The sequence below is a fragment of the Urocampus carinirostris genome, chromosome 16 (genome assembly GCF_059441175.1).
Source record: "Urocampus carinirostris isolate Australia breed hairy pipefish chromosome 16, RoL_Ucar_1.0, whole genome shotgun sequence".
Taxonomy (NCBI): Eukaryota; Metazoa; Chordata; class Actinopteri; order Syngnathiformes; family Syngnathidae; genus Urocampus; species Urocampus carinirostris.
Window position 1 is genome coordinate 19,235,391 of NC_142364.1, and position 10,622 is coordinate 19,246,012.

Consider the following 10,622-nt stretch of genomic DNA (forward strand, 5'->3'; position numbering starts at 1 on the left):
GTGTCCAAACCAACCGAGTACTATGATGAGTAAATAATGAGTATAAAACGCAATATTTACTGTATATCACAATGATTTGTCTTTATATTAAGCCCAAACAAAATAGATGTGATGGACCCTTGACATCAACTTTAAAAGAGCTGCCCCAGAAGCTGGATAAGAAACATGGTTAAATTGCTTCTTTACGCGAATTGTAAAACACAAAATGAGTTTACTAGTAGCGGCCCATACAAAATAAAATATTAGGGAATCCTCTCGGCTGAGTTTAATGTGAAAGCTTTTTCAATGAAATGTTAGCACCAAAGCCCACAACACTGGGCAGTTTTATTGGCAATAAACATTTTGTATACAGTTTTGCCCAAAGAAAGTAAAAATACCAAAAACATTATAAATAAAAATGCCATTATAAACAAGGGATGCTACTGCAGCATGAATGTCAGCTTGGCTTGCCTTTCTAGGCATTAAGAAACCATCCCGATTAACACGAGCCGGTAAATGTAAAAAACAAAAAAACCCTGCCCTTTCAGAAAAGAAGGCGTGAGTGTGACTATGTGAGTTTTGTGTGGGTGTGTAAATGATTCTTACAAAAACAAGTGGACCCTCGTGAAAGAAGACTGCAGACATTATAAATTGAAAAAGTAACGTGAGTGTTGGTGACTACTAGTAAATTGACATTTTAGGTGTACTTACAGGTGAAAAACAGTCTTCTGCTTTAGATGAACACATTTTCAATACAAATCATATTGTAACCGTTCCTCTTATTTATAAAAAACAGTTGCAGTTCAAAATTTTGAAGGTGTACAAGAATGTCTCATTTTTCAGTCTGTAGGCCAATCCTCTTAATGGTCTCCTCAATGAAGTGACTGGTTTGGTGTCATCAATGTAAGCGCACAAATGAAAACTTTCCATGTTGATCTATTCACCTTAACACCACTGTGGCATGACGCAGTCCTCTGGGTGACACATGGGCGCTAGCTTCGAGCTGAACAAATGGCGATGTTGAAAGGGCCGGCGGAATGTGCAAATGTTACCACGAAAACGGATGCCGGCTACAGTGTCCAGATCAGGAAATGCTGCGAGCGCTTCCCTCTTGTTCATAAGAGTCTGTCCGGTTGTCCGCATAAGGCGACGTGTACAAGAAGTTGCAGCAGACGTAAAGCGGGAAGGACAGAAGGCGGCTGTCAAGGTTCATCACTACGTACTCCTGAAGAGAGGATACGAGTTTAACCACCTCAATTACTGTGATGATGAACCACCCCCGACTCACCTGGTCCTTCTCGAGTGTGAGAAGCTGGTAACCAGTAGAGCGGCTGCACGCCAGCTTCCCCAGATTGTCAAAGGAGGCCAACCGTAACCTGGGTCAAAAACAATATGGTCACATTTGTTTCAAACCAAATATATTTGACATTAAACACAAAAACTGCTAAATTGACTCTAATTTTGATGTTTATTAGAGTTAAACTGCATTCATAAATGCAACTGCCAGTATCAATACACCAAAATCATGTTCCATTGGTAGTTTGGGATGCATTAAAAAACATTCAGGGTTCATACACCCTTTAAGGCTAAATTCATCCACTTTTTAAGGACTTTCAAAGCCAGTTTTCCAATGTCTCCAGGACGATTAAAAGAAGGTATTTGGTGTGAATCCTTCATTTTGCAGAGCGACAAAAAAATCAGATTTTCATATGTGATTTTTAATTGATAGAGTCGTGATTTTTGGAACTTGAATAAATCAAGAGTTTATTTGTTTGGGTAAAAATAAAAGTAATATGTGGCTTACATTTTCAGTTGCAGAAAAATTTCCCATTACAATTTACCACTGGGAAACACTACCTCATATCTTTGCATGGCCCATAATTGATACATAATCCTCGCAGTAATACACTTTTCATAGTGGCATGTTTAGGTGTAGCATGCACCTTTTCCCTTGGGTGCAACCTATAAAGGAACAGTGATGTCTCATAGTAAGATTGCTATACAAACTAATGTGAGCTGCCGTTAATCACGATGGAACAAATGCAATGGCAAAGTGAAGCCACCACAGAGCAGTGTCGGCGTCATTGGTAAGCAGACTTGTTGAGACACATGGCGACTATTTCAAGCATTCACCCAAAATTCAAGCACTTTTCAATCCTCGAAAACACAACATTAAAAATTAACTATTTCAAGCACCAGTACTAACCCTGTACATATGTACTCTGTCTTCTCAACCTTTAACCGTTCCGATTAAACTAAATCCTGAGCTTCTTGGACAAAGAAAAAATAGTCTTGACAATAACGATTTCAATCTTTTTTGTATTTAAAAAAACATACATTTTCTGACATTAATAAGAAATGCTTAATTTAAATCAGTTTTACTGAATAGTCATTATTCCCTGCAAAAATAGCCATTTTAGCATCGATCTATAACTTGCTTAAAAGCCACAATAACTAGCTAGTATCTATTGTTTAATTAATTGGTTGTTAAGTATAAACGATCCATTTTAGTTAGGCTGCATTGACGGTTACGGAGTCAAAGATCCATTTAGCTAGGTTGGCTTCAAATGATCAGCACAAGGTTAGATGAATTCATTTTAAACATCCAAACAACCGCACAAAACAGAAAAATGTATTTTTAAAACTTACTTGGGGACTTTTGTTGTTGTTAAATTTTATCGGGCCATATTTTCGTTGCACTTATCATAACTTCGGCCCGCCTCCAAGCATTACCTTGTAAAAATATTTTTCTTCTTTAAGTCTTTACTTCATGTTTATCCTGGAGTGCCATGTTTAATCATGTTGCGATCAATGTTCCCTGCATTGTAGTCAATGACAATTCATTGTATTTTAAGATTCAGCAAATTTCTAAATGATCGTTTTTTAAAAGTTAAAATCAATTTATATTTATATTCAGCCACATTTAAAAGTACTTAAATTAAATAGGGCGCTCTGCTTATTTACCTGTACGCCAAATGTCGCCTCGGCTGCAAGCTAACAGCGCCCCCGCACGGTTGACTTAGTGTGTTCCTTTTGAAGATGATAAAGCGGTTTGTGTAGGTCACAAGTAGGTCGAAACCGAAGTTGAAACCGGTCCACCTCCAGCAGTACTGAGGATAACAAAAATGTACCCTTAATTGTTCATGAGACTATGCTGTAATATATTCTTAATTACAACTATCAACAATCCATTCAAAGTAGCCCTTGCAGTATACAAAAATGTGCATCCATATTTAAGCTTTGGAATGAAAATATTTTCCAGGCCTCAATTCATCTAAGAAGCATATTTTTAAAAATATATGAGCAAGTTGTGCATTATGTCAGACTCACATCTCCATCTTTAGTCAGTTTCCTGCCACACCTCATGCTGCTCAACTCAAATTCTTCTTTGTTGGCTTCCTGTGGACTGGGCACCAGTAATAACAGTTCATTTCGTGCATTAAGCCTATTTCAAATACAAAAAGCAACGATTTACCCAAGTAAAGCTCGACTTACCCATTATCATTATCGAATTCTGTCCGCAACATGGCAAACCACTGTGTTTTGTACACTTCTGTCAACCAATCTGGAAGAGAGGGTAAACACAAATGTATAATCTAAATAAGAACAAGATTAAGATAAACAGAAACAGAGTGTACTGTATACCAGGAGGTAAAATATTGTCCCGCTCCAAGATGCGGGCAGAAGCCAGGTCATTGACAATATACTGAAGACGCACATGCTTGAACACGGAGCAAAAAGGCGCACCCTCCTCTGTGTTTAGAAAGGGCTCCCTCTCACATAGGTCTGGAGAACAAAACAATCTTTAAAAAATGTGCAAAGTTAAGTACACCTTTTCCACAGGACACGACATACCCGTCCTTCTTTTGCACAGCCAGGCGTCAGCATCGGCAAGGAGCTGCTTCATTGGCCCGTCCCACATTGGATTAAGCTGGAGAAACATCCACTACGGAAAAGAAAACAAAGTCAATAAACATCAAATTTCATAAAAACTGATGAATCCTGAAGAGATTGATACCTTTTTTAAAGCAGTGTAGACGTCCATCTCCACCTGCATGACAAACAGGTCGGAAGACTGGATGAGCTGCTCCATCATCTCCGTTCTAAGCAAATATGTGAGAACAAGTTATGTAATATTTACATGTAAAATTATAATAATATTTACAGTGCTGTCAAAGTTAAAGCTTTAAGCCAAGCATTTCTAACGTGGTGCCCACGGGCACCAGGTGACCCCATAAGAACACTTGAGTACCATGCAGACAGGTTCTGAAAATAGCTTACCGGTAATGGGTCAATGCGATTATCTAAGAAATTTGATTTCTAACATACTAGTAGCTTAGTAATAACATGATAAGATTTTTTTCCCAGGAAATGTATTTCAAAACGGTAGTCTTTTGCATCGTTCAGTAACAAAAAGATGGTCTCAGCTTCAAAAAGGTTGGTGACACCTGCTTTAAGCTTTAACTTTTCAGTTCAACGACAATTTAATTCTTGATATAAACCAGGTTTTTAATGAGGCTTTGAATTTTGACAGTAGTAAAAATAAAAGACATGTATATCCTATTTTCCAGACTATAAGCCATAGGTTATTTCCATAGTGTGGCTGGGGGTGGGATTTATATATGTTATTTCCTTCTTAATTTTGGCTGGTGCGATTTATATTCCGGAGCAACTTGTAGTCTGCAGAGGTGAAATATAGTTGTACAACAAATTGTTTCCACTATTATTTGATTATTCTTTAAATATATTTACATTAAATGGACTTGTATGTTTAGGAAGTGAATTAAAATAGATCTGAATTATTTTTAAATGAACGAATACTTTTTCTATCAAACCTTGCCAATTTTATGTTAATTTCTAGTTGTAGTTCAGAAAAGAATGGACTACTAAATTCTTAAATATTAAAATAGACAAGTTAAATAAATTAAATTGTACTATTTCAGGTGGAAGTAACTGTTTTAATGTTACTCTTTTTTTGGGGGGGGGCTTACATGAAATTAACTAGTAGAGAAAAAATTATTTTTAATGAACAAATATTCATTAGAAAACAATAACAGCAACAAAATGCAGTTTTAATGTCAACTTTTAGCCTTAGAAAAGACTACAAACACAACCTTGTGAATTCTAGTAAAATTTAAGAAATTAAAATATTAATCCAAAGAAATATACCAGTCAATCAAAAATAAATCTGAACCGAATCATTTAAAATTGAAGTGAAAAGAAGTTAAGGATACAATTAAAAAAAATACAGAATCAAATTGTTCTGTTTGATTTCCCACTGAATCAGAAAATAGAGATGTTCTATCAATCAAGGGAAATGGAAGGAATAACACTTAAACTTTCACCACATACCCGATTTCTTTCATCAAGTCCACATTTTGGTGTGTCATGAGATTGTTTAGTAGCCACTCTTGACATCTGCACAAAGACATATGCCAACTAGTCATTTATTCTGGAGCACAAAACCTATTCATGGAGGAATGTTTAACAATGTGCACTGACTTTTTCATGACGGAATCCAACCCGTAGATGCAAGAGGACGCATAGAAGCTGCACACCGTCTTTGCGCTTACGTTTTCCTTCATGGTTTCGCCACACTGCTGTATTAAACCATCCTGCCATCACAACAAGCAAAGACAAGCTTCACTCCAGCGTGTCTAAATATTATCATAGCACCAATTGACTTAAAAAGAAATCATTATACTGACCAGCTGTAGCATACAAGCAGCTGCAAGTATACTGACAACCCCACTGGGCTTGATGAGAACATCATCGCGGTACAATGAGCCAAAGACTACCTGCAGAGCTATACATGTGTGAAAAAAGACAGCATTCTGATCAGAAAACTTTACATGTCACAAAATGAACCCAGAGAGTGGGGACACGAAAGTATAAAGCTTCACACTCAGTTCTGTTTGTCCAGTTTTAACTGTTCATGTTTAAACTTCACCTTATTTGCAGTCTCACCCTCACCTTCTACGTCTATGTTCTGATCAGGTATCTCCAAGTTGATTTCTATCATGTTGGACTCTTTCCATGAGCCGCTGAACATGCTGGAGAAATAGCCCGACTGCCAAATAACAAAAGGGTAAAAATAAAAAAAGGAAGAATGGACTTTCATGCTTCAAGTGACATATTTGTGATTTGTTTTTTGCTCTCAAATGACACAATGGGATGTTAGTTATTTCTGTGTAAATGGAAAATAAATATTTCTATGCAGAAGTAGTGCAAACTCAACTTCTAATTTATCTGACCAAAAAGGTCATCATCTCCTGTTATTACTGGATTATATCTGTGAAATGTCGATCGAGGCCACTTGTAAACAAAATTGGTAAAACATGTACCATATTTGTTTTACCTGGCAGAGATATAATTTATGAAGGTTCCATTCTTCTCCCAGGGCACTGATGCGAATGTCGCTGTTTTCGCCATTAAGGAACAACGTTTGATAAATGTAGTTGGACGTGCTCTTCAGTTTCTTCCTGATCATGATAAAGAAGCAAAAGTGGCATCGAAAGATGACATGTGAGGACATCTTTTGATATTTGCCTCCGGTAACCATGTTACTTGCCTCCGCGGTGTATCTAAAATGGCGTCGTTGTCCTCCTTGTCTTCCTCACAGTCACACTGTGTGTTCCTTTTCCTCTTCCATTCGCAAACATGTTTACGGCTACTTTCACCAGTTTCCTCTGGTCCCTTTGAGGACTGAAACCTGCTTCCCATATTCCCCATATTTACCTGCAGAACCAAGGGGCTGTCACACAGTGACTGGAAGTCTACTTTGTAAAATGACGAAACATTTCATGCTTTTCAACACATTTACACCTCTTAATATTTGAGTTTGACAGAATCGTTCAACAAATCCTAACATGAGTTTTAAAGATACATTTAACTAGTTTTTCGAACCAACACTGGGTTACTTTCAATCACTTACATACATTATGCCCTTGTATCACAAAATGTCTATTATAGGAACATTACTACGTGGGCTCTACGTGTACAACATACAAACGCTGAACTGAACACCACTTATACATCCTGGAGTCAACTAAAAGACTGCTAACATAAAATTAATTGTATATCTATATGATGTTTGATTCAGCATATACGATACGAATATGTAACTTTACCTTTTGACGAGCACAGGGTCAGTTGCCTAGCTTTGACGTGGACTTTAAAACAAAACCACGTCTGTTTATCACCTCACCCAGGCAGCTGAGAGTGGGTTAGCTTTACGAATTACTAAACAAAACAAAGCCTCCAACGACGACCGCGTCGGGTTTCACAAGCTATGCGTTCGCTAAAGCCTACAGACAAGTTACATGTTGTTAAACAACAAAAAAGACAACATATGAAATTTGAAACGTATGCTGAAGTGGGACAAAACTGAAAATCTGCTGTTGTGGTCTCTTCCTTCTTCTTTGGTTGTCTGGGCATACGTTTGCTTCCTCAAGGGAGGCTAATCGCTCCTACAGCGCCACTTGTGGCGACTCAGACAAACGCACGTGTAGAAAAAAGAACGGAATTGAGACGTTTTAAGACGTTTTTTTACTTTACCTAACCTTTTCAGAGTCAAGGAACACCTTTAACATAAAACAACTAGATACCCACTGTCTATTTAATATATTTAAAAGTTTAATACCTGCGCTGGTTTCCCACCTAATGATATGCATGAATGTTAGATTAGAGCACAGGTAAGAACTACTTGCGTTGCGTTACCACCGTCGACACACCTCTGCAGGAGTAACTGCATGGCCATCAGCCGGGAACTACCCTTCATTGATGTTTCGCTCTATTTATTCTGGAACATCTCATGGTGGTGGAGCAACGGCAAGGACACCTCCCTGCAGCCACCCCTAGGACCCTTCATTCCCCAATGACCTGTCCTTTCTTCTCAGTCACAGCCAGAAGCTGGCTTTTTCTGCCTCTTCTGTCAGGTCCCGTTTTGCCCTCTTCATTTTCGCTGCTCTCACTCCAATTTAGCTGATGAGGCGTTGGATGGATGTTCCAACATACCTCTTGCAGCCAACCTCCAGGGCGGATAGATGTTGCCCCACCTGCTTCTCGGCACTCGGCTACCAGCTCTGTGCGTTTGTATCTCTGTCTTTCATATGCAGCCTCTAGTACTCCCTCCCAGGGGACGGTTAACTTTGTCAGGATCCCTGTCTTGATTGCAGGGTACCACAGCAATACGTCTGGCCTCAGAGCGGTGATGTTATCTCTGGTGGGAACATGAGCCTTTCACCAAGGTCCACCGTTAAGTTCCAGTCACATCCTAGTGTTGAAATAGGTGGTCTCTCCCTGTGCCTGATGTTCTGAGCTTCGACCCCTTGTTCAACATAGCGGATACATTTTTGCGTCTTGGAAGGACGTTCTTTGGAATCTTCAAGCTTTCGCAAAACCCGATCGTGCCGTGACCTCTACCTACCCTGCCCCAGCGTTGTCTTGGAATTGGACAGGATATGTTGTAGGCTTGTGTTTGGGGCGTTACAGAGCTGGCAGTTCTCCTAAGAGCCATTCCATTGCCTAAGATTGCTTTAACTGGGTACAGTGTCGGATGTTGCCCAAATGAGAAAACTCAGCCTTGCTTGAGGCACCTTCCACTTGAATGTTTTGTTGATCTCTCCTTTCCAAGTTGTACATTGCCCTTGTTGCGCTTGTCTGAGCGCCTTGATGTGTTATTGCCCCTTTTCGTGCCTGACCACCTCTTTAATCACCAAATCTTCCTTTCCTTTCGTGTTGCCTTTGACAAAACCTCGATGTTGTTCCCCACCCCTAGCTGTTTCACCCTGACTGCCAACCACTTCATTGTGCATGAGCTTGCCGATGGCCTGGTCAATAGCCTCTTCTATTTGCGTCCATTCAGTATTTGTACTTGCTGTTTTCCTTCCAATTATTCGACTGATCTCTGAAATAAATGCACAGATACTGAACAATGGCATCCTCTTTTTCAAACCACTCTGCACAATAGTGTGCCGCGAGACACTGCCTGAAGAACACTGCGAACCAGTGACGATATGTGAATAAATAAATAAATACATTTGCTACATTTTACACCAATAGACCAAAAGACTCGGGTTAAAAAGACTAAACCAACAGCGAAAGAGCCAAATTCTGCAGGTTTGCAATGTAAACATTTGTTGAATGGACCGCAGCTCTCTTCTAGAGTCCAAAGTGCACAACCAGTCAATATTCGGCATCTTATCCTTTCATAATGTGTTTTTTTTTACAAGAAAACCCTTGGAAGAAAATTGTTTATTAAAAAAACAATACAAAATAGCAAAGGCTAATACAGGAGGCGTGGGCTAACTACACTTTAACACGGGCTGTCGAACAAAAATGGTTAAAATCTAATGCATATATATATATGTATATATATATATATATATATATATATAATAGTAAATAAAATGCTACTACTTTTTTTTTTGGGTGCAAACTTTGTCTCCGTTATGACTTTGTGTGTGCTACAAAAATACCACGACAGAAACAAGACAAAAATACTACAAAATGACTACCGAGCGCTAAATCCAGTTTAGTGCTAAAAATAGGTACCCAACATATTATTTTCTTTTTTCTCATTTTTAAAAGAAAAGAAAATACTACAGAAATACTGTAAAATTACGACTACTGTGATACTATAATACAGATATACTACAAAGATCCTACTACAGAAATACTACTAAAAGCCTACAATAGAAATAGTGAAAAAATACTACGACAGCAATACTATAAAAAGGCTAATACTGTAATTCTACATTAATACTACAAAACTTAATATCAAATTTAACTGCTTTAAACAGGATCCTAATATATTATGCTGCTTCAATTGTGAGTGTTTCAAAACCAATTTTATGCAACAAATTTAATTTAAAACAAATACAAAAAAGGAAATTTTGTAATACAGAAATTATATTACAGAAATACTACAAAAATCCAACTATAGTATCCATCAGTTGTCTTCCTCATGAGGGTTGCGGGACCACTACAATAATACCATAAAAATACCACAGATATACTACAAAACTCCTAATACAGAAAAACTGGAATAAAATCCCACTAAAGTAATACTGTAAGAAATACTAGTACAGTAATACTACATAAATACTACAAAACTAAATATCAAATTAAGTGCCCAAAACAGGGACATAATATATTAATTTGTTTTATCTGTGAATGTTTCAAAAAATAAAAAGAAATAGAAAAATGTAATACAGAATTACTACTAGTCAAATCAAGTCATGTTTATTTATGACACCCTTAAACCAACAGAGTCTCAAAGGGCTGCACAGACCCCAGATTATTGCAAACTACAGACTATTATTATACCATCCCCTGATCTAAAACTAAAAATAATCTATATATATATATTTTAAGCATTTTTGAAGGGGCGTCGCTACTTTGCAGATTTTCACTTTTCGCGGGTGGTTTTGGTCCCCATTAACCGGGTCTAAAAATAAAAAATAAAAAATAAAATAATTAAAAAATAATAATAATACATTTTAAGCATTTTTGAAGGGGCGTCGCTAATTCGCGGATTTTCACTTTTCGCGGGTGGTTTTGGTCCCCATTAACCGCGATAACCGAGGGATCACTGTACTACATTAATACTACGAAACTTACTCTCAAATTAAGTTTTCTAA

At 37.8% G+C, this 10,622-nt stretch overlaps 1 protein-coding gene across 6 annotated transcripts; it reads right to left on the reverse strand.

The window, feature by feature from the left end:
* Positions 1–250: 250 nt before the first annotated feature.
* On the reverse strand, positions 251–7,426 carry gmcl1 (germ cell-less, spermatogenesis associated). Of its 6 annotated transcripts, none has more exons than XM_088356043.1 (15): positions 7,110–7,426; positions 6,551–6,717; positions 6,338–6,461; positions 5,953–6,049; positions 5,688–5,785; positions 5,482–5,594; positions 5,332–5,397; positions 3,998–4,082; positions 3,835–3,925; positions 3,625–3,765; positions 3,475–3,544; positions 3,310–3,385; positions 2,944–3,089; positions 1,268–1,355; positions 251–1,204 (listed from the first exon to the last, which is right to left on the reverse strand). In XM_088356043.1, the coding sequence occupies exons 2-15, from the start codon at positions 6,709–6,711 to the stop codon at positions 1,064–1,066; spliced, it is 1,497 nt and encodes a 498-aa protein (XP_088212169.1). In that variant the 5' UTR covers positions 6,712–6,717; positions 7,110–7,426; the 3' UTR covers positions 251–1,063. The 6 variants fall into 6 exon arrangements, with proteins under 6 accessions (XP_088212169.1, XP_088212168.1, XP_088212171.1 ...); XM_088356042.1 differs by lacking the exon at positions 7,110–7,426 and adding an exon at positions 6,914–7,074 and having other exon boundaries at positions 6,338–6,457; positions 6,547–6,717; XM_088356045.1 differs by lacking the exon at positions 7,110–7,426 and adding an exon at positions 6,918–7,070.
* Between the last annotated feature and the right edge of the window lie 3,196 nt (positions 7,427–10,622).